Genomic DNA, 24,168 nt, shown 5'->3' on the forward strand with positions numbered 1-24,168 from the left:
AATTTCGCAGGTTTAGATTACACGCTGATATTAGCATGATATTAGGTTTCCGTCAGTTGCTAAATATGTTGCTTTTGCTGTAGTTAGCTTTTCGTCAGCGTGGGCCGTGGGACTGGCGTGAGTTGCGTGTGGCACGTATTTACATAGAGTTTCTTACTATTGGTTTGGTACGAATCGGTGAGACCGGTAAAATGACGAAAGGCGACGAAAATGTGCCTCTCGGGTACGTGGTTTGTTAACGCAAAGCTCGTTTATTGTTCTGCCGCTTGTTTCGCATGCGAGAGCTTTACATCATCCGGGCCTGGCGCTCCGGCGCTCTTCTCACACGTGAACTGTCTGTAGATGCTGTTTTATGCCAGATTGTACTGTACTCTGAATGGAGTGTTATAAAAAGCTACTGCTTGATCACCCTTGTTTCGCATCTTTTCATTCCAGCTTATTTGGTAAGCGCCTCAGTAGGTCCTTCGCGTCCTTTAAAGTTGATGCATTGAGCCGACGAAACATTTTTATTTCTACTTTCCAGCCCAGATGGTCAGCCGCTGTCAAAGAAGGCGCTTAAAAAGCAAGCCAAAGAGCAGGAAAAAGCTGCCAAGAAGTCGTCGAAGCAAGCATTAGAAAATGTGAGCCTGCTGCTGCTTTTAGTTCTTTCATGCTACGATGCCGTATCTGAAAGCGCAGCAGATTGTATGTACCGTTATTGCTGCTTATTTATAAAATTTTATCGCTCTTTCAAACGGCTACGTCCCCCAGGCGAGCAAGCAGTCGGGAGATGCCGAAAATGATTACTCGGAGGGCCATTACGGCAAGCTGCCAATGCTGCAGTCCTCGGAGAAGACATCACGTCAGCTGTCACGAGTCAAAGACTTGGCGCCGCCTTTGTCTGGCCAGAACGTGTGGTTGCGAGGACGGCTACACACAAGCAGGTCCAAAGGTGAGACTGCAAGAGCGGACTGATGTGCCCGTGACAAGATGTGTGTCCATGGGCCTGAAGAATGAATAGGCACCTCCAAAGTGGGCGTGTTACTGACAGCGCGTTCAGAAGAAATGGTGTGTGCAGAAAACGTAGCTCCCAACTCGGACCGTTTATTAATTCTTAAGATTTTGATAGCAGTGTGAGCTGAACAAGATCAGTGTTCGAGGGGCTTGCTGAAGCTGTGACTTACAATGCAAAGAAAATTACTTGGGAAGCACTGACAGCAACAAACACTTAAAAAGTAGGGCTTGACAAATGGGCGAGTTGGTAACACAATGGGCAGTGTTCTACCATTTTTACAGAACCTTTTCGTTTGCATGTCATTGTGTACCGCTGAGCAGTAACAAAGTTTTCCCAGAGAGAGTACGTGTGTAAACGTGAGAAAAGCACATTCCAGCTTTCTCGCAGACTGCGTTGAGTGCCAAGTAGGCCACAGTAAACGTTGTTCTGGGCAAGTTGAGGCTTTCCTGGGTGAATAAGGAATGAGACCGCTCTCGGCCATGTTTTTTGAGAGTGAAATAAGCATAATAAGTTGCGTTTGCTGGTAGCCTCTGTACAAGCAACGATATGTCTTCCAGCAGGATAGAGCCAGCTCAGTACATAGGATTGGTCACAGAATTGCAACTTTGCACGTGGGGAAAAAAAAAAAGCAAACCTATGTAGGGCTTACGTTTTGTGATGGGAATGAACTGCCTCATGATTGCTGCATTAGAGAGAGAGCTTGGAATTCACGTAGTGTTTGACCGACCAATGCGAGGTTTTGACACTTTCTTTTTTTTTTCAGGGAAGCAGTGCTTTTTCGTGCTACGGCAGCAGCAGTACACGGTGCAGTGCCTCGTGGCAGTGTCGGACAAAGTGAGCAAAGCCATGGTCAAGTTCTGTGCCTTGTAAGTGACGCTCCTGGGAAGGAAGCGGCTCATTTTTAAATGTCTTTCGCTCGTGTTTATTTAATCTGTTCAAGTTCACATAGTTTTTAGATATCAGAAATAGATTTGAACATAAAGCATGAGATGTTTACAGGCCCACCGTGGTGGCTCAGTGGTTAATGCGCTCATCTGCTAAGCCACAGTACTCAGGTTCAAATCCGACTGTGATGGTCGGGTTTCGATGGAGGTGAAACACAAAAGGCTGTGTGATGTCAGTGCACTTTAAAGATCCCCAGGTGGACGGCTTTCTTCTTTTCTCCCTCCTTTATCCCTTCCCTTATGGTGTGGTTCGGGTGTCCACTGAGATCTGAGAGACAGTTACTGCCTCATTTCCTTTTCCTCAAAACCAATTTTCAATTTCATGTTTACAGGTGACATTCCACACGATTTAGAAGTGAATTTAAAGAAGCCGAAGCTAACTTCCCCACAAATACTCAAAAATCAAAAATATACACAGCCATTTGTCCATTAATTACTCGTACGTAAACTGCTCTTCATGGGCAACAAGCCAACATAAACTATACATTATTTCGATTGCATAAGGATGCCACATTTATTACAGAGGAAAAAGAAAATGCAATTCTTCTGAAGGAAATAATGTTTTCCAGAAAAAAAAAATGAAAATTGCGATCTGAAGTAAACACTGAAAAAAGTCCGCCAAATTTTTAAAAAATAAAAACCGATTACTTGGCCAAATTCTATATGTGGCACAACTAAGTTGGAAGGAGTTCCTAGTTCCTTTGGACTCTCAGCAGATATTCATCAGCGTGGCAGGAAGTGTGAACAGGAAGAAAGAAAGTAAAAAGAAAATATTGCCACTGTCATTGAACGCTATACCAAAAAGAGTTTTATTCTATCTTCGTATCGCGGCTCATTTTTAAATGTCTTTCGCTCGTGTTTATTTAAAATCTCTTTATCCATCCAATTCATGTGAGGTGAATATCAGAGCAAGGAAGCTGAACATGTTACCCTGGAAAATGGAGAACTTGATGCACTTGAGGAGCACCTATAAAGTAGCTGTGCGAGTAAATCAACCATAGATATAGCTAGGTGTCCAAAACTCCAGATTTTACCAAAACTCCAAAACTTTGGAATTTGTTTGTATTAACCAGAAGTGCGAATTATCCAAGTTTGCATTATCGCAAGCCTGCTTTATATGATATTACAATGACTACTGTATACACAGCCATTTGTCCATTAATTACTCGTACGTAAACTGCTCTTCATGGGCAACAAGCCAACATAAACTATACATTATTTCGATTGCATAAGGATACCACATTTATTACAGAGGAAAAAGAAAATGCAATTCTTCTGAAGGAAAAAATGTTTTCCAGAAAAAAAAAATGAAAATTGCGATCTGAAGTAAACACTGAAAAAAGTCCGCCAAATTTTTAAAAAATAAAAACCGATTACTTGGCCAAATTCTATATGTGGCACAACTAAGTTGGAAGGAGTTCCTAGTTCCTTTGGACTCTCAGCAGATATTCATCAGCGTGGCAGGAAGTGTGAACAGGAAGAAAGAAAGTAAAAAGAAAATATTGCCACTGTCATTGAACGCTATACCAAAAAGAGTTTTATTCTATCTTCGTATCGCATTGTTTCATTTGTTGGGGGACCTCGGGCAACCGTGTCCTGTTGACCAGACCTCTCAGATCATTTGTAGCCTAGCCATACTATTCTGCTGGCCAAGTCTCTGAATAGCACCAGATGACACTGCATACACTCGCTGCCAGTTATAGTTTGCGCTTAAGGGGGAGATGCAGCTTTCAGCAAAATTTTTATATCTTGGTGTATTTACATGAACTTCTTTTTGCTTATAGAAATAATTTTAGAACTGCTCTCACAAACTTTCACTGTTGCCTCTCCAGAAAAGTGTTTTCTAATATATAGTTTTCTGTGAACCTTGTGAAAAGACTGCAGACTTAAGAAAGTGCGGCAGAAGGCTGGTTCAACATTCATTGCATTCCTGCTGTTGTGCTACAGCTCAAGACATTCTGAGAATTTTTTTCCGCAATTCTTGGTTTTGAATTTTTTCACTGCAGTGACCGTTTACATATCTAGAGTGGGAAGAAAATACAAAAAAATTCAATATTCACAAATTTGAAAAACAAAGAATGTCTTCACCTGCACTATGGTCCTAGGCACACAGCAGAACAAACGGGGTCAAAATAGGTACAATAGCCAGGAAGAAATCTGCTTCACAAGGTAGGTGAGCATCTAGTCAGAAAACCAGAATGGAGAAAAACGGCCATTGCTTCAGTGTTTTCGTGCAATGCAAAGCTGCTGCGGTTCACAAAACAATTTGTTTGCACTGCTTTCTGGTAAATTTCAGAAATTAAACTTCAGGACAGCATAAAAAATGCGGCATACAAGCGTATATTCAACAATTATCAAAAAAATCATGTTCTTGGCCCCCTTTTTTTTTATTTCAAGGTCGCGTACCTCTGAACGTCGAACTCTTGTTTGTAGTTCTTTAAGCCATTTCAGTGAGCGAGTGTCAGTTTTAACAGCAACTGCGCATTTTGCTAACTCTGAGTTCTGTTATATTGCTTGTTACAATTGAATTTTGTTTTGCCATGCAGAGTCAACAAAGAGTCGATAGTGGACGTACATGGCCGTGTGCAGACGTCTCCCCAGAAGGTGGAAGGCTGCACACAACAGGAGGTCGAACTTCACGTTGAAGAGGTGAGGCTGAAGAAGTAGTAGAGGTTGCTGCAAGTTTTTATCTGCCGTGGAGAAAGGAGCTCAAGAACAAAATTTTTTTAGGTTATGTCTTTTGAGAAAAAAAAAAAAATGGATTCTTGCTGCCATTTCAAAACCTACTTTCTTAAATGTGTTTCAGCCCACATCAGCTATGCCAGCACAAATTGAATTGAAATGGCAAGCTGTGGGGCACTTTGGTTTCTGCTTCCCATGTCGTTATCACTGATGCCCCGCTGCCAAAATAAAGTGCTGTTTGAAAGAATGGCAATGTTTTTGTGTTACGTGCAACTGTTTAGATAGCATTTCTTGTGCAGTGTATGCATACGTGTAAAGTAAGAAAAGTTATGTTCACTTATGGTCATTCGGGAGGACATCCTTAGCTGTAGTACTATGTTAATGTAATTTTGGGGACTCTCACTTTTATTTTGCGTTTATGTTCTGCCTGCTTGTATGGAACGCCCGACATTGTGGTCATGCCCTGCCTGTTTCTCTCCTCTAGTTCTTTGTTGTCAGCTCTGCCGAACCACGTCTTCCTCTTCAAGTTGAGGATGCTGCCAGGCCCGACACCGAAGAGGCAAGCAACAATCTTCTTTTAATCTGATGGTGTTAGGGGTCCCATTCAGTGGCAACGCCGGCGTCGTCGGCATTGATGTGTCAACGCAACCTTGTGACATCGTCGCAGCCTGCCTGCTGTGGCACCAGTGGATTGTCAGCTAGTTGCCCACTGTGGCAGGTGGCAGTTAAATTAATTATTGGTCGTGAAAGGTTTCTTGGGAAGAGCAATCTGGGTATCGCAAGCCCCACCTACTGGGGCAGTGGCAGACTGCTTAAGCGCTCAAGGTGGAGTCCTCTCAAGCCGGGGTCAAATACCCATTTCCCAAGCAGTTCACCCTAAAGAAGCCGAGTACCAGACCAGGGAAAAGCCTGTACCCATTGTATCACCGGTGGGCACCTGGCGGCACTTAGGATCGAAACCCCCCCTTCCTCCCGTTGCGCATATATGGGTATATATATGGGCATGGGAATTGCGCACGTATGGGCATGTAGGCAGAACCTTCGAGACAGAGGAGTACTTGCATGGGAGGGGTCTCTAACACTATCGCCTTGTGCTCTTTAGGGAAGGTTAAGCGCAATGTGATGATAGAAGAAGGAACAGCATCCATGTCTGCGGATTGGTACGCAAAGAGGACCCCAGGCCACTGAAGGAGCTGATTAGCACTGTCGTCTCATACCCTTAAGGCAGAGCTGTGTCCCCTCAAGTTTTGCTTTTCCTTTTCATAGATCCAATACACTAGCGCAGCAAAAGACGAGGACACAAGAGACGAGAGACGAACACCACGAGCGCTAACTTCGTCTCTCGTGTTCGTCTCTCGTCTCTTGTGTCCTCGTCTTTTGCTGCACTACAGTGTATTGGAACTATGTACCAGCAAGCCCAAAAAGCCACGCTAATGAACTTTTCATAGAGTTGCCACGTAATATAGCACCTCATCTTTTCCCATTATTGAAGTTTTTGCACTGAAGAAAACAGGGAAAATGGTGCTTGCCAAATATTGCTCATTGATATTATTTCGCAGTACACAGTTTGTCCAAAGGAACATTGCCTACCTTAACCCGGGTGCCTGAACGGTGCCTGAAAAGGCGCTGTTCACTGTTTCTCTTCTGTAAAAAAAATTTTTTTTTTACCTATATAGTTTGCGCAGGCCTCATGGAAGCCTCCTGTTAGTCACTTTCGCAATGCAAAACACGGACAGTTACTATTGTCACAAGAATGCACAAAATTTTTTTTCTAATTATCGTAATGGTTGGAGACTTTATCAAAAAACCAAGATTTCCTATATACCCTAACAACTTGAAAGATTGGGGGATGAATATTTTTTTTTTTTTGAAGATGCACATGGCGCTAGAAGTGCATAAAAAAAAAATTATCTGACACGGTTTTTTTCTGTACATGACTACATTGAAGAACATGCTGCCAAGGTAATAGTTTTGAGGCAGTATTATTTACCATGTTTGCTAGCGAACATGGAAAGGACCCCAGTTGTGATTGGAAGAGGGCTAAATTCTTTTTAAAAGAAATCTCTTCTAGCCATAGCGCACATCCAGAGAAAGCTGCCAATTCGCAGTGCAAACAGTTGTGTACATAACACCAGCGAGTGTGAAGGGAACTTGGTCATACTTTATTCCTCAAAAGGACAGAAGAAAGAACTTGAGGGTTTCGCATCTTGTTTGATTGACAAATATGAATGCAGGAAGGCTGCAGGTAGATGGATTAGCACCGCCACTGCGCAAGCTTTAAGATTTTAATATATTTTGATACCTCATAGAGACCTGAATACTCTGTGGGCTGTGGGACTGCATCACATGCATTTACCTACTTTTCCAGGACACGGAAGGGCTGAACATCAGGGTGAACCAGGACACCCGACTGGACAACAGGGTCCTCGACCTGAGGACACCAGCCAACCAGGCAATCTACAGGCTGCAAGCAGGGGTCTGCAGCCTCTTCAGGGAGTCCCTGACAAGCCGTGGCTTTGTGGAGATACACACGCCCAAGATCATCTCAGGTACCTCTTGCATTCATCAGCAAAGGAGTACCATAACTGGAAGGATGTTCTTCCGCAGCTTGAATGGAAAAGCTGACATTTGTAACAGTTCTTCTCGTTGACAACTTGATTACCCAACTGGTGTGTAGTAAACAGTTTTCAAAAGAATTTGCGACTGTGGAAGAGAGCTGGTGTCACATATAACACTGGGTTATCCCTTGAAAGCAATGTTTAGAGTAACTGATGGGAAGGTCACATCAATTTAGCGCAACTTGTGGCTGGTGCTTTGTTGCCATCAGTCCTTCTTTCTTTCATAAATGCTAAACCTCTATGTAGCGAAGTCTGTAAAATCCGCAGCTTACTTCGTAACATTGAATTTTCGCTACATCGAAATTTATTTCCTAGCATGCAGAGAATCCCCCGAAGCGTGCAGCGAATCACTCAGGGGACAAAAATAACTTTCTTTGCAGTAAAAGTGATCCGTTGCTTCCAGCTTTTCTTCGCCATCAATGACAACTTAGCAGTCGTTGGCATGACCACAGAAATTGCATTACATCTCATGTCGCGAGTTCACGAACCGCCTCAATGTGTGTCACGTCAAGCACCTTGCGGGTGTTAGGGACGACACACCCGTCTCAAGTTTTGGTTTCGGTGTCATCGTCATCCGCTCACGAGTCTGAGCACATTGCCGACAGAGTGACGCATTCCACTTCTGCCGTCGCTATACTCCGTTTCATACATAGCAGTCAACGCAGCGAAGGCTGCGGCGCCTGTTCGCGCTCCTCGTCCGCATCGTAATGTAGTGCGTCGAAAGTGAAAAGAGTAATGAACTTAAAATTAAAGTAAATGTTGGTCGATATTGTAGTACAATAATAAAAGTGTTTTATTTTGCAAAAAGATTGCTTTTTTTTTTTTACGTTCTTCAAAACAGAGTGCCTTAGTTTTCTGGGTTTTTTTTCCGGCTCCTCCTGTATCAGGTTTTCCCACCTAGGCCGGCCAGTGATATTGTCTGCTTTCGTCTTTCGGTTTCTGAGTCTGCGAAAATGGCACCGCTATCTCCTACTCACTTGTTTTCTTCGCCCACTGCGGCTTCAAAAACATCTCCTGCTCGCCTATTCTCCAAGCTGAAGTCTCCGAAAATTTCGAAAGACTGCAAGCAGGTGATTGTCAACGTTTACTCTAGCGTAAGGAAGCACTTCCCGGAGAAGTCTGTGCGTGAAGTTCTTGAAACTGTGGGCGAGATGACCGGAATGAGCTCTTGGACAGTTGCGTGGTTCAAGAAAGAAGGCCTCTCTACCGGAATAACATCACCGCAAAAACGACCTAGCAAGGTGACAATATCTAGCTCTCGCAGTGTTAAATATGACAGCTTTGCACTCAACGCCATCCGACTGAAGTTATATCGTATGTATGTCTGCCTTTTCCCTTCGAAACAAGTAAACAGTGCTGTGTTTTAGAGTTAGAGTTTGACACTTTCAAGTTTCTACCTAATAATCTTTTTAAGAAAAATAAAAAAAGATAAATAAGAAAAACCAGCCAAGCCGGGAGTCGAACCTTGGCCCCTTATGAAATGAACAGACAGGCGCGCGCTTCGTACCACTCAGCCACAACGCGAGGCGAACGGATACATTTCGTTTGTTTTTTCTGCAGCGGACTACTTTCGTACCTTTGGCAGCGTTGACTGCTATGTATGAAACGGAGTATACAGCCTCATGGGAGGGAGGCAGGGAAATAAAGGGAGGGAGGCTGGGAGGGAACGAGGCAGGAGGTTGGTGACAGTGGGACGCTCCTTTTGTCAAGCTTTAAGAATCGATAAACGGGACAAATGCCTTGTGCCTTTTGATCACAGGCAGCATGCCTTATTCGGCGCCGATAGTGGCCAAGATAGCAAGAGCTGTGAGCTGGCATGGATGGCTGCGCTGACACTTGTGCCAGCTTTGCCTGTACTCCCCCAGATGGCACAGCAGACAGCATGCTCGCCACTATGATCGTCATCGCATATCCGTTTGCCTATGCGCTCTACATCTGCCAGCTGGGGCGGCAACCACTTTCATGTACACGCTCTGAAGCAAGCTTCATTGCGCACTCCATGTAACTACTCGAGCCTGCACAAGCAAGCATTGAATTTTCATTGCATTGAAAGTGGCAAGATTTACTTCATTTTACTAAAACTAAAAGTATGTGGAGCTGTATGGGCATAAGGTTATTAAAACCAGAATCCTTCGTTACATGGAGGATTTTGTGATGTTGAAGTTTGCTACATCAAAGTTTAACACTGCATGGCTGTTTGCTACATCAAGGTTTAACACTGCATGGTTGTTTGCTCTTCAGGACAGAAAAGATCAGTTGTCGCCATATTCATTATCAGCCTCTGAAAGGGACAACAAATTGCCTGGGCTTTCCATTGTTACACTCTTGACTACAGAGGGACCCATGCATGCATTTTTCTTGCCTCTATCTTCAATTGTGTGGTCTGAAGAGATCATGACAATTACAGTTGACATTGGCTGTTAAAGATGTTGTGAAGAGTGCTTTTTGAAAAGTGTTAAGTGGCTAAAAGAATGAAAAGCCGCCGCGGTGGTTTAGTGGATATGGTGCTCGGCGGCATACGGGTTCGATCCCGGCCGCAGCGGTCGAATTTCGGTGGAGGCGAAATGCTAGAGGTGCGTGTACTCTGCGATGGTATTGCATGTTAAAGGATCCCAGGTGGTCGAAATTATCCAAAGCCTTACACTACGGTGTTCCTCATAGCCTGAGTCGCCTTGGGACGTTAAACCTCATAAACCAAACCGAAAAGGACAAAAAAGTTTTCAGCTGACAGTTAGATAGTGCAGTTTAATGTGAAGCATGGATGAAATAAAAAAAAATGTAATGCATTGGGAAGCTCAAAGGTCTAAGTAGAAAAGTGGCAAAGGTAAAAAAGCACGAAAAATGCCTGCCGCTCACTTTCATTCCTGGACAGCCCGATACCACAACTAGAGGAAGTTCTCAGAGTGACACTGGGCGTTACTGAAAACTATAGATGGTTTTCACTGCTACTGTATATTGATATTTCTTTCAAAAACACCAGTATCATGACTCTTAGCATAGATAGGTGCGAATGCATTGTCACCAGAGTCACTGCAGTTGACTCATACTAGATTGCTTGAACAGGGGGGGAAGCAAACAGATCATGTGCCAGCAGAACTTTGTTATCTTCAGATCCTACCTTTCAAGGGTGCAGATGCTCAAATTCATCACTTTTTTTGTCATTCTGTCGCTCCTGCTGGTATCTGGCACAACATTAACATCAAAGAAGGAGACCATGGCTGCTAACTCACAATTTAAAAAAAAGAACATTCCAGCGCACAATTTTTCATAGAGTTTTTGAAAATTAACCATTCTAGTGATAACCTTGGCGAGAATGTACCTTGTGCATGCATTGTGTGAAGGATTCCTTTGTGAGAGCGCACTGAATTCCTCTTTACAGCTGCAAGTGAAGGTGGTGCCAATGTGTTTGAAGTTTCCTACTTCAAAGGGAGTGCCTACCTGGCACAGTCACCACAGCTCTACAAGCAAATGGCTATTGCGGCCGATTTCGACAAGGTCTACACCATTGGAGCAGGTGAGCTGAACTGTTTGTGAGCGATTGGTGGCAGTGGTGCCGATTGGAGCATGTTACAGCCTCACTATTGTGAGCTTAGCTTGGCCCCTGGTTCCCATTCTTTAAACCTTTCCAACCACAGTTCAGTCCAGCATTTGAAAGCTGTTCGCCTGTCTTATGTTGACGGTGATAATAACGATGATGGATCTGGCCTCAGCACAAGATGGTGCCATCACTGGATTGTGCTCATTCAAGAGGCTTACTGTATGCACATAAAGCAATGCCAAGGCGCCTATTGCTCCTTATCCTTTTCCACTGTTTGTTCATATTGTTACGCGGCGGCCAGCCGAAGAATGAGACGTGGTGAACCATGAGAGAGAGATGATTTAATGGCCGCTGGCCTAGCGCGGGCGCTCCGTCCCGCGCCACTGCCAGCTTCATCTTCGTCACACTACCCGGGGCCTCCGAGCGATCGTCCCGATCGGTGACGAACAGACGGCGAAATAGCGATGGTCTTGAGTGAAGGATCGAACAATATGTAGAAGATGGTTCAGTGCTGGCCGCCACGATGAGAAAGATGAGAGAATGAGTCCCGGTCCACAAAGCATCCGCGCCGTAGGGTGCCAGGAGCTGACGGCCGAGGTCTCTGGACGCACCGAACGGCGGGGGCAGGGGGGCGGTGTCTTCAAGTTTGGGTCTTGGGTCAGTGGGGTCTTGGGTCGGTGGGTTCTTGGGTCCGTCGGGTCTTGAGTCGTCGTGTCGTGTGGTCCGGGCGGGGGACGGGGCTGGGGTGAGCGGCGAGGTCGGTTCAGGTCGGGCGGGCTGGGGCACGGCCGTGCGGCCCTGACCAGGTACTCACGGCCGACGTTCACGGCAGGCCCAGGACGCCGAAGCTCCGTGACCAGGATGGCGATGAAGGGACCCCGGCACCTCCACCAAATGTTACGCGGCGGCCAGCCGAAGAATGAGACGTGGTGAACCATGAGAGAGAGATGATTTAATGGCCGCTGGCCTAGCGCAGGCGCTCCGTCCCGCGCCACTGCCAGCTTCGTCTTCGTCACAATATCATTCTTAACTGAAGGAAGGTGTGGCTTAAACTTGGAATATGAAATGCTTCAATTCTGCTGCGCACAGATGCAGTTTGCTCGGTGGGCTTTTGATGTTGCTTCTTATTGTGTGGATCCAGTTGTATGGGATCTATATAGTGAGAAGGATGTAGCACACTTTGAATGGGTTCCAAGGAAAGGTATTCAATATATTTTCAATAAGTACCAAAGAGATGATTCACTATCCTCATTGATTTGTCAGCGGGATGTAGACTCCCTGAAATCCCGTAGGAAATTCAGCCGACTCACTCTTTTGTACAACTGTCTGTCAGGAATGTTGAGGCTACACTTGCTGGATCATGTGAAGCCACACTGTACCATACAGACCAGACATGTAACATGCTGCAGCAGCATGGAAGACGACGCATGCCCCAGCATGTTCAGCATGCTCGGCTGGCACAAGCAGATTGATATTCTGAACTAGGTGTGTGGTGGTCATCGGTACATCATCTCTGCTTGCCAATGGCATGCTCTCTCATGGCTCAGCAACTCCTTGTCAAATGCTGTTGTGTATACCGGGCACCGTTTTCTGTCTGGGGCTTTTCCAGTACAGACGTGCACATCTGCATTCCCTGACTGACTTTCGCGAGAAGTACTTTTAAATGCAGCTTTTTGCAGAATAGAATCTTTTGCCTTTTTCATGTTTTTCGAGAAAGCAGTATTGTTAAGGAATTGGAGAAGCTGTCCTTGTGTCGTTAATTTTATTTGGCTCGTTCTGAAATTTCTTGCTTGTTTTTCCCATTGCTTTATGTGTAGCTTCCTTTTATGTGCATTACATATAGTACTTATGTTTATTTTTTTTTTTGTCACTGGTGACCTTCCTGCTCTGACCAGGTGTGGTCTGGAGTGTGTTTAGATAAATAAAAAGAGAAATGGTGTATATGCACTGGCATTGGAAGATGTTATCCTATGCTAAACATGTGGGGGGCGGCCTTGGGAAGTGATGGTGCTGCCTTGCCTGATTCTTTCTTCTGTGCTTGGTTTCAGTGTTCAGAGCGGAAGACTCGAACACGCATCGCCACCTCTGTGAATTCGTGGGCCTGGACTTGGAGATGGCTTTCAACTACCACTACCACGAAGTGGTGGACGTCATCGGACAGATGTTTGTCGACATCTTCAAGGGTCTCCGTGACAGGTGCGCCCTTCCTCTTGTGTGCCATTCGTTGTGATTAGCCCTGCATCTCAAACCAGCTCTGGCAGCTGGGAGAGCTGCTGTTGCTTAAAATGCAACGCAGTGGCTGATGATATGTGGTGTTGCTGGAAACACTCATGGTGAGAGTGTTTTTCACATTTTTTTATCATGTGGTACAGCTGTTGTAGTTGCACCTTAATTTGGGAGACCTGACCTAGCCAAATGTGACACATGCCACTTCACCTAACAAAGAGGGTTCAGCTTAAGTTACGGACAACACAGCGAGCTACGGAAAGAAAAATGATAGATGTAACGTTAAGAGATCGGAAGCGGGCGGAGTGGGCGAGAGAACAAACGCGGGTTAAAGATATCCTAGTCGAAATCAAGAGGAAGAAGTGGGCTTGGGCAGGGCATGTAATGCGAAGGCAAGATAACCGCTGGTCCTTAAGGGTAACGGAGTGGATTCCAAGAGAAGGCAAGCGTAGCAGGGCCGGCAGAAAGTTAGGTGGGCGGATGAGATTAAGAAGTTTGTGGGGATACGGTGGCCGCAGCTGGCTAAGGACAGAGTTAATTGGAGAGACATGGGAGAGGCCTTTGCCCTGCAGTGGGCGTAGTCAGGCTGATGATGATGATGATGATGCCACTTCACCAAAGACAGCCAGTTGCATGACACTTTCACTTGGGGTTTGGTACAGCGGCTAGCGCCACAGCTTATGAAAGAATAGCCCGGTGTTGGCCGTTCCAGCTGAAAACGGTGCTTCCAGCACTGGTTGCTCACTTAGTCATTGTAATGCTGGCCTGGGCGGCCATAAGAAGTTGGTCGGGACTCAGAATGACCTGCCAATAGACGTCTGATTTAGGCGGGATGGATTTGTATGGGAGAGTAACCACGTGATGATTACAAGCCAATAAAAAGTACACATACACATAAACAGAAACTGAAACCAAAACTCGGGACACAACTGTGGTGAGTGCCCAGCTTCGTCCCTCACGTCACTTTTTTTTCCCATTATTGCTGACATCTGCTGTCAAAATAATGTGCAAGATAGCCCACTTTCTTACCCTCAGGTTTGCCGACGAGACTGCTGCTGTGAACCGTCAGTACCCAGCGCCTCCATTCAAGTTTCTGGAACCTAGGCAAGTCTCTCAGGTCATGAAAAAGAAAAAAGATGTTTAGGCGGAAAATGCAACTCACTTTTAAACAAGTCGCAGTTGTTTTTAATTACCTCCACACACTGTCAGGGTGTATGCATTTTTTTACCTTTTTTTGTTGTTTTTTTTGCATTTGGGTGCTACTTTTCACATAAAATTGTGTACAAAATCAGTTACGATTGTTTCAAAGGTCGGGGGTTTTTTGGGGATTTATTTTTGCTGGTGAGAATAATTAACTGTTAGTACTCAGTACTCCTTTATGTTACGAATATATATGTGAGACAGTTTCTGTTGCATCACGTCTGAACGGTGCGGGGTGATGTCCAAGAACAACAAAAAACAAAGGAGTGGCTGTCACAGCTTTAGGTTTTAGAGCATGCCAATGTGGCAGGCTGTTTCTTGTGACTTTCCACATTTGTCTGGCTTGACTTTCTAATGCTGCAAGCATGTGCTTGTTTCCTAAACTTGTTATGCAGTTGTGAAATTTAACTGTCGTGTGCTGATCATGTGTCCCCCCTTTCTGTTGCTGTCGCACTGAAGCCTGAGGCTGGAGTTCCCGGAGGCTGTAGCCATGCTGCGTGAAGCTGGAGTGGAAATTGACGACGAAGATGACCTCAGCACGCCAAATGAAAAGCTTCTCGGGCGGCTGGTTAAGGCAAAGGTGCGTGCATGGGGCTGCCTCAAGTTTCTGTATGCTGTATTTACTTGCATAATGATCCCCCCACACACTTGCGCACTTTTTTTATTTTTTTTTGTTTTTTTTTTTTGTTTTTTGAAGTTAGCTTTTCTTGGAGCATTCCTCAGTTTCGTGCAGTGCGTAGCGCAGACCTTGGCAGCTCACCAAGATACTGTGTGCCATTAACATAATGACGGGCTTATCTTTTGAATGCTTAGAAAGCTGACAAGCACGTGAGCATTGGAGAGTAGCATAGCAGTTTAAACCGGAGCACTATAAAAAGTCCTCTACACTGAAATGCTATGGAGACAGCGGGACCTTTAGACCCGAAATGATTTGGCGAGCTCGAGATTGGGAGCGAAAATGACTAACCCCTGGCACCATAGCTAACGCTTAAACACCCGCATTACACACTTGTAGCCATCCTGTGAGTTATCTTAACCTCATGTCAAAAACATGCACCTCACTTTCGGGCTGGTGTCCAGCACGTTCGCTTTATCTCGCCGCGATTGGCTGGCGCCGTCGACTATCAATCATTGGATCGCGCTGTGGTACAGGAAACTTTTTCCAAAACGAACAGTACTAAACACTGGTGACACTAACATGGCTAAACGCATGTTATTATTTTTGATGGATGGATGGAGGGATGGGCAAGCCTTCAAGCAGTTGGGTGGGCCTCCCGGGAAGGATGTTATGTGAAATTTCAGCTCTCGCAAAAAAAAATATCTTTTTTCTCTACGTGATGACCCCCCCCCCCTCAAAGGAAAAAAGTTATACATGTGGAAATTGAGGTTTTGTGGAAAAAAGTGGGTTCATTACACAAGCACAGTATAATGTCATTTTTGTGTTCGTATGAGTTCTAAGGGGTTGACATTGGGAAATGCAGCTTAGTTGAGTTTCACTGTGTGCTTAACTCCTATTTACTAACATTTAACTTGATGATAATGTAGACTAATGTTAATTTTCCTTTTTAGGGTCTGGATAAAAACAGTCTATATTATTATTGTTGTTATTAGTACTATTATTAGTTCATGTTGTCTAAGCACGCTGCATAATGTGCAGCTAAAAAATTACTGTTGTCAGAATGACTCGTTAGTTGGTTAACCTCTACCTTTTCAAATTGGCTTCAGTTTTCATTCCCTGGCTTTAGCTGCTTAGGCAGAGCTTTAGAGATTCCTTTACTTCTGCCACACAACCACACAACTTGTAATTAGTGCACAAAACACAAAACCTACGGCTGACAGCTCTGGTGGGGCCTTGCTGATTTGGCACTTTACCAAGCAGTAGTGTTGCATAAATGTTAGAAAACTGATTAGCTGAGCTTTGCCGAGCACTCTGGCATACTGGTAGCAGTTGGCAGCATTCTCATTTGCTTTTTTTTTTTTTGCAGTATGATACCGACTTCTACATTCTGGACAAGTACCCACTCAAAGTGAGGCCATTCTACACCATGCCTGACCCTCATGACCGGGTATGCTATGCTGCTTGTGTTTTTTCACTTGAGTAGTTATCTGAACAACCCTTCTTAGCTAGAACCTGGTGTACACAGTGTAGCAAAAGGGAAACTGTGGCAGCTGCTTGGGGTTCAATCAAAGACAAGCTGTCCAAATATATGTGTGCTTTTTTGATTGACAGCTGCCGTCGCGGTGGCTCAGTGGTTATGGTGCTCGGCTGCTGACCCGAAAGACGCGGGTTCGATCCCGGTCGCAGCAGTTAAATTTTTTTGGAGGAGAAATTCTAGAGCCCCGTGTACCGTGCCATGTCAGTGCACGTTAAAGAACCCCAGGTGGTCGAAATTTCCGGAGCCCTCCACTACGGCGTCTCTCATAGCCTTAGTCGCTTTGGGACGTTAAACCCCATAAATTAAACTAAACTTGATTGACAGCTGATGCTGTGGGAATGATCCAGATTCACATTTGGCAACTATGCAGTGATCCAGGAGTAATGAGCAACCATATTGCTATGAGGAATGTGTGTTTTGCCTTCAAGTATTAGGTACAAACAGTGTCACACAAAGAGATAACTAGAACTAGCATCTGCATGCGCAGAGCAATATGGCTAGAAAAGAAAGCTGCACGGATTTCTCAGATCTTTGCAGTTCGGAAAAACTGCCTTGGTTGTGGACAGGGGCAATACTCTCTTCAACATAAGGCTGTATGGCTTTCTTTTGAAACTGTGTGACTGTGCTCAAGTGGGTGTTAATTGTAATTATCTTCTTGCTTGAATTCCACTCCATCCGGAGTTCCCTCAAAAATCTGCATCAGATAGTGCCACTGTTTTATTCATTGTCAGTCCCATGAAACCATGCCTTAAAACATCTCTGTAAAAGCTCCGTATTAGCTCATCAAATAATAGGCATTAGTGATCAGTGTGCTAGTTTGATGTTGTTGTTTTTTTACATGCCTAGAGCCAGTTGATTTATACAGGCTTAAATAAAATTTGTGGTTAGAGTCATTGTGGCCACCACCGCCTTACCATGATGTGTCCTCTTTTTTGTTACAGAAAGTGTCAAACTCCTATGACATGTTCATGCGTGGAGAAGAAATTCTTTCTGGGGCCCAGCGAATTCACGACCCAGAGTTTTTAACAGAAAGAGCCAAAGAGCATGGAGTTGGTTAGTGACCATGGCTTTTGTACTTGGCGTGCTGCATTTGGCATTGTGATAATGGGCCCTGTAGTCAACTTCAGTACTTCTGTTCATTCACAGTGATTTAAGTTTTGCCACTGGCACTCACTGTGCACAATGCACAATGAAAGCTCATGACAGGGCGCAGCTGCAGTGATTAATTAGCATGAACAAGCTTTTGTAAGTTTGGCAGCAGTGCTGGTTAGTGTACATTAAGAAATGGTCTATGCTGCTAAGTCTAAAGCCTAGTTCGCTCAAAATGCAACAGACATGAAACAGGCATCTACAGTATGTTGACCTTGCCACAAGGTTCACTGTGTCATCACGGATGCAGAGGTAGCTGGTCACATTTACATTTTTGCTGACTAGAATGGCAGCTGAGTAATGCACCGCAGCGAGTGTAAGCTAAGAGCACTGATTACGTCATCTAGCAGAGCCCTGTGTGTAATGTTCTCAGCATTACACTCAAGGTTGTCATAAGTCTAGGTGTATTAGTAAGGTGGTGAGAAGTACCGATCTCTCCTGCCCCGAAGTAGTCTTCAAAATCCGCAAAATGTAGTGTTTCAGGCAGGCACGTGGCTTTTAGCTGCTTTGACGATGGGTGCAACTCGTGCACATTTTGGTTGGATAGTGCAACTGTCCCTGGTTCTTCTAAATTCTAGAGGCCCGTGTACGGCGCGATGTCAGTTCACGTGAAAGAACCCCAGGTGATTGAAATTTCTGGAGGCCTCCATTAGGGCATCTCTCGTAGCCTTAGTTGCTTTGGGACATTAAACCCCCTTAAAACCAAAGCCAAACCATCTTCTCACTTGAGCTGCTGTCACAAAAAGAAATTCTTTGATTACGGCAGACTCTAGGACTGAAGTTCCTGAGAACATAGTTTCAGTCACATGGGTTTGGATATTTTGAGACTGACCACTAAGAATTTTATTTGTATGCCACGAACAGGTGTCTTAAGTTGGGCTGTTCAGTGACATTAGGTCCTTCAAAATATACCAGAACGCAGGTTAAAGGCCGCCGCGGTGGCTCGGTGGTTATGACGCTCAGCTGCTGATCTGAAAGACGTGGGTTCGATCCTGACCGTGGCGGTCGAATTTTGATGGAGACGAAAATTCAGAGGCCTTTGTACTGTGCGATGTCAGTGCACGTTAAAGAACCCTGCAGGTGGTCGAAATTTCCGGATCCCTCCACTGCAGTGTCTCTCTGCGCTCGAGTCGCTTTGGGACGTTAAACTCCCATAAACCAAACCAAACCAGCCAAACCAGGTTAAAGAAAGAAAGTGGCTACTGCTCCACCTAACAAAAACATACAGCGCCAGTGTGTGCCAACTCAGATGCTCTGGTACTGCAATTCAAAACAGGTGAATGCTTGGCCCCAATCCCAACTGTATTATGTACTGCATGTATACTTTTCACCCTCCCAGGATGCACTGAATATTTCACCCCTTTCAAAATTGGCCGAGGTAGCAAGCATGCATTTCATTAAATACATGTTGTGTTCAAACTTTTTCATATCCAAGAATTGATCTGTAGACTTCAGCTAAAATTAGACCGGCTGGGCATTGAACCACACTGACTTTAAATTTTGGGAGTGTCTGGCTTGCTAGGAAGGTTTCTTTGTCGTGTTTCTTGGTACAATGTGTATGTGACAATTAGGGGATTTTTTCTGAAAAGCATGATGTCATGATTGATGCACTGCCGTTATTCTGCTGCTGCTGTTTTGTTTCTTTGCTTACTCAAGCACTTCATCATTGCTGCAGTGGCTCAGTGGTTATGGTGCTTGGTTGCTGATTCGAAATAGGCAGGTTTAATCCCAGCTGTGGCACTCACATTTATGCTAGAGGCCGATGTACTGTGCGATGTCAGTGCACAGGTGGTCATGCTCCGAACCCCAGGTGGTTGAAATTATCCGAAGCCCTTCACTACGGTGTTCCTCGCAGCCAGAGTCGCTTGTTAAACCCCATAAAATCAAATAAAACCAATCAGCCACTTCAAAAATGTGTTTTAGTGACAAATTCTTGCATTGCACGAGCCTTCACTGTGTTGCGGTGTTTGATCCTCGGATACCAAACTTGTTTTGGGTGTGTGCAGATATTAGCAAGATCAAGGCCTACATTGACTCCTTCCGGTACGGTGCACCTCCACATGCAGGTGGTGGCATAGGTGAGTGGCTGCCTTGGTTTGTACTGTTTAATGCATGTTTGATGGCAGTTGCAGCATGGCACGGCCCTTGCAAGTGTCGCAGGCAGAAAAGTTTTCCATGTGTTGACTTGTTTGGCGGAGCCTGGTGAATGTGACAAACACAAAATGCCTATTAGCAGTGCACCGCTAGACTCGAGAAGCGAACTAAAAAAAAAAAAAAACACTGCAAATTTTCCTATATAACTCAACACCTATGCGTTCCTTGTGGCATCAAGGTTTGATCAAGTTTCGAGTAGCCAAGTCTAGCCACTGGCTTGTGGAGTAGATAGAAGCTTGGACCATGGGATGTTTGGGCCACAGAGTGGCACGGGTAGAGGAAGTTCAGTAGCCATCAAGCAATAAAAAATTTGTTTAGCACAGCAAGGTTCCTTGCTTCGGGGCGATGTCCTATTTAACCAGCTGTGGCAGCCAAAGCGTTACAGGTTTTAAGAGCGTGAGCTCTTACTCATCACGTTTCAAGGTTTCATGGGGTCTGCTACCACCCTGAGATCGCAGCGCCATCTGTGGCAGCAACTAGAAAACAGCACATCTCGCATTGAGACTGATAGCGCCATCTACCATAGCATTGTAGAAACCAAACAGCTTCAGCGTCTTCTAACAGTGGCGGCCTTTTTTATTAATGGGATTTTCATCTCCTATGGATTTTTTTTTTAGTCTTTCTTTTGGGTACTGTTTTTGTCTAAAACATTGTCGTAACGCCAGACCAGAGGAACCCACTGGCCCTGGCACCTTGAAACTGTTCATTAACACCGTTGTAGATTCTCAATTATCTGGACACAGAGGAGTCACCTAGCCAGACAACATTCTAATTAGGGCAGCGGTGACATCGTTAGCTTTCATCATTATGGCCTTGCTTTTGCCAAAGTTCGGCTACAGTGTCCGCATATGCAATACTCATGCTGGCCTCTTCAAACAAAGCAAACAGAGGTGCAAATGTAGTGTTTGCCCTGGCTGCACTTCTATGCACAGGGGGGACATGAGAAAACAGCACATGACAAAACAACGTGCGTCAGAACAGCACACAAAAAACGGCACAGTGACAAAACAGCGCAGGGAAAAGCACGCATCAAAACAGCATGCCCAGGGATCCTCAGATAATGCATCCACCCTACCAGACCTTTTCTCCACGCCTCTTTGCCATTGCCAAGGCAGCTTCTGCTGCTTATTTTTTTCCCCTTCATGCCCTCTCCCCTTCCCAAGTCCTAGATGTGATCACATGAACGCATGTGCATCAGCGGAGTTTTGCTATCGCCATAAAAATCACTTGGACATTTTTCGACACATTTCTAAATTATGCTGCCTTTTCTGTGAGAAAAATTAATGAATACTGTTTTGTACAGTTGTGTTCCACTGTGGGCAAACCTTTATGCTCCTTCAGTCACAGTGTTTCCGTAATTTGTTTGGCATCTGTTTTGGATATTGCTGGGTTGTAAATTGCTTCGAATCGCTCGAGATTATACTAGTAGTATCTAAAACACATCGCGTTAAGCCACTGAAAAGCACCCCAAGCCAGGCATGCAAAATGAACACCAGAAAATTGTTTTCAATACACGTGCTTCCACATTTTATGTTTGCGATGTTGTGGCCTCAGTGAGTATATCTTCTCCTTTGCAATTAGGAGCATCGGGACGAAACAGCACAGCAAAGGCACAGACAAAGAACACTAACACGTCTTTTTGAGCTGTTCCATCCAAACTAACTGTCATCTAGCCCGTTCATCCATCTTGGCAATCATGAGCACTTCAAAAGGCCTAAAATGTGCCGATTTGTTCATGTAATGACTTCTTGTGGCTGGAAGGGACCAGAAAACCTGTTATCTTATCAGAAGTTCATCTTAACAGGAAAGGTATGCGAGCATGCTAGATGTTTCTAAATATATGTTACATGAAAAGAGTGACTAATGTAGCTTTTCAGAGAGAGGATAATAGAAAAAGCATATACTGCACTATGCACAATGTGAGTTAAAGACAGAGCATGAATCAAGCTCACATAGTTTTACTTGAAAATGGCATTGCTCTAGTTTTCTTTTTGTTTGCCACCTCTTTCTTTCTCACTCTATCCCACAGCAGCTGCTGTTTGTATGCATGTGTTTTTCTGGTTTTTGCTTTCCAGCCTGCCCCGACTGCTTAGAAGGTGCCCATGCGAAGCTCTCTTATCTTGCTTGTTCTGCAGCATAGCTATTACCAATCCACATGCAGGCACACAACACGGCTTTCCATAAGCCGCAGGCAATGCGCGCGGCATGAGAATGCGTGGTGCAACGCTGCGTCGGTGAAAAATGCGAGCCCGGAGTTTTTAAGCCACGAGTCAATGAGTGGGTGCACTTTGCACATAGGCCCTTCAGTCTGATGAAGGAAACGCACAGCACGTGGCATGCACGTGATGCCGAAATCTGTCCATGTCCTCAGGCACGATGGTGCCCTGCCTTTTCTGCACTGGCAAAAAAGCTTCCCCACATATTTGTGCAAAGGTGCACAGAAGGCATATTGTGATGGTGCACGTTCTTGTGTAGAGAAGCGTTTTATATAGTTTTTTTTTTCCTCAGCAGAGCAACACGGGCACTCCGCGAGTACTTTTGGCAGGGTCGCCATGGTTCATGATTGCTGTGAAAGTTCGTCGTAATTTAAGAACATGCGAAACAGTTTGTCCTAAGTGGATTTTTTTGTTACATAGTATTATGGAGATTTAACCAAATAGTCTTGCATTGTTTATCTTATCTGAAAATTCATCTTAAACGAGTTTGTCTTAATGGTAGTCTAACTCTTATCCTGAAATGGATGTTGAGTCAAAATGTGATCATATAAAGATCCCACAAAAATCGCATAATGAGTAATTTCGGAGTAAATTTTTTTCTTGCAGTCTTAGCATGTTGTTTACAAAATCTGAAATTTTTCTCGTGGTGCGTAATATTTTGTGACTGAAGGGGCTAAAAAAAAAAAAGAAAAGCTTCATGCTTTCATTACGGCGCTTCCGACGCAGCCTTGTGTCCATATCTCCCTCATTGAGTGAGGAATCTTTCATGGCAGAATGCAACTTGCTGCCCTCTAATTAGACTCTAGCACCTCTCACTGAAGGCTACCACTAAAGGCTATCAAATGACCCGACAGCATGTTTGAAGAGCGTAATCCACTTACACCTATGATGCTGTCCTTTACTTTTTTCCCCCCAAGGTGCTTTGCACTGTTCCCCTGGAACCATGGGCACACTTTGTATCTAGACTCTATTGGCAGTGTGCGGAAAATATCTTACTTTTATCCCCCCCCCCCCCCCCCCCCTCTCTGTTTTGCAGGCTTGGAACGAGTAACTATGCTTTACCTGGGGCTGGACAACATCAGGAAAACGTCAATGTTCCCACGTGATCCCAAGAGGCTGACTCCCTGAGAAAGTGGCCAATTGTGTGTTGCTCAGAAGGGTGAATTAAAGCTCTGTAGTTAGTTTTATATTCCCTTTTGTGCCTAAATGACAAGTGTCTGGAGGCAGGACTCATGCACACTACAACTTTCTCAAGCACCAATCATAATATAGTAAGTGGGGAGCGGTGGTGCCAAATGCTTGTGTATGACTTTAAGGACAGCCCCCAATCAGCACTACCAAGCTGACACCAGAGTCAGTGGTTAGGGTACTCGGCTACTCGGAAGGCCCACGTTCAATCCTAGCCGTAGCGCCCACGTTTTGATGGTGGTGAACGCAAAAGGCGTCCGTGTACAGTGCGATGTTGGCGCATATTAAAGAGCCCCAGGTGATAAAAATTATTCCAGAGCCCTCTACTGTGACGTCCCTCATATGTCACTTGGGGGAAGTTAAACCCAAGTTGTTCTACATTAGCTGGTCACTGACATTGCATTGTGTCATCTCTCCTGTCGGTTCGTATTACTTGAATGAGCGCTCTCCGAGCTTCGGGGCTCTTGATGCATTTTCCCAGCATTTCCTCTCTAAATATGTGAAATATCAGTTTTCCCCTTGTGGCAGAAAACAGGCAAGGCCTGCAGAATTCTTGGGGAACGGAGGGTGGGGGGGGACAATGGACACTGGAAACAATGTTGCTATCCAATTCTCCCAACACACCCATTTTGCTCATACTGCGACAGGTATACCAGCATAAATAATGTAATTTTGTACACATCATATTTGCCCAAATGGAACATGACCACAATTATGAGGGTTACTTATGTTACTGCTTATCAGGAAAAATGCAAAAGTAACACAAGGTACAAAGCGAGATCATGACATCTTTAATGTCGGCGCCCAAAACCATGTACAGAGGAAGAGCGCAGTATGTGAGAGACCAGCGATGTCTGGCCATTCAGTCAGGTCGAGAAGTTCGGGACTGGTTCGCATTACTGGTATTGTGGTTATGGAATACACCTTTTAATGTGTTAGCAGTATGACCTTCGTTTCCTCAAAATGTGTTGTGGGCGTTGTGGCGGAGCAAAGAAGTGTGAAGGACAAGATGCGCTGCAGTAGCACCTCCAGCAGGAACGAGTTGGGGAGTGCGAGAAAGAGAGAGAGAAGGCGCACAATAGCGCCCTTAGCAGGATCATGAG

General features: G+C 44.9%; 1 protein-coding gene across 1 annotated transcript; it reads left to right on the plus strand.

The window, feature by feature from the left end:
* The first annotated feature begins 65 nt into the window (after nucleotides 1-65).
* AspRS (aspartyl-tRNA synthetase) lies at nucleotides 66-23,064 on the plus strand. Its single transcript, XM_089547889.1, has 15 exons — nucleotides 66-223; nucleotides 524-620; nucleotides 751-931; nucleotides 1,758-1,860; nucleotides 4,485-4,587; nucleotides 5,105-5,179; nucleotides 6,989-7,169; nucleotides 10,618-10,752; nucleotides 12,825-12,972; nucleotides 14,038-14,106; nucleotides 14,662-14,782; nucleotides 16,188-16,268; nucleotides 17,300-17,411; nucleotides 19,514-19,585; nucleotides 22,914-23,064. The coding sequence occupies exons 1-15, from the start codon at nucleotides 192-194 to the stop codon at nucleotides 23,003-23,005; spliced, it is 1,602 nt and encodes a 533-aa protein (XP_089404015.1). The 5' UTR covers nucleotides 66-191; the 3' UTR covers nucleotides 23,006-23,064.
* The last annotated feature ends 1,104 nt before the right edge of the window (nucleotides 23,065-24,168 follow it).

This window comes from Amblyomma mixtum, chromosome 6 (assembly GCF_055824585.1).
Source record: "Amblyomma mixtum isolate Tamu chromosome 6, ASM5582458v1, whole genome shotgun sequence".
Taxonomy (NCBI): Eukaryota; Metazoa; Arthropoda; class Arachnida; order Ixodida; family Ixodidae; genus Amblyomma; species Amblyomma mixtum.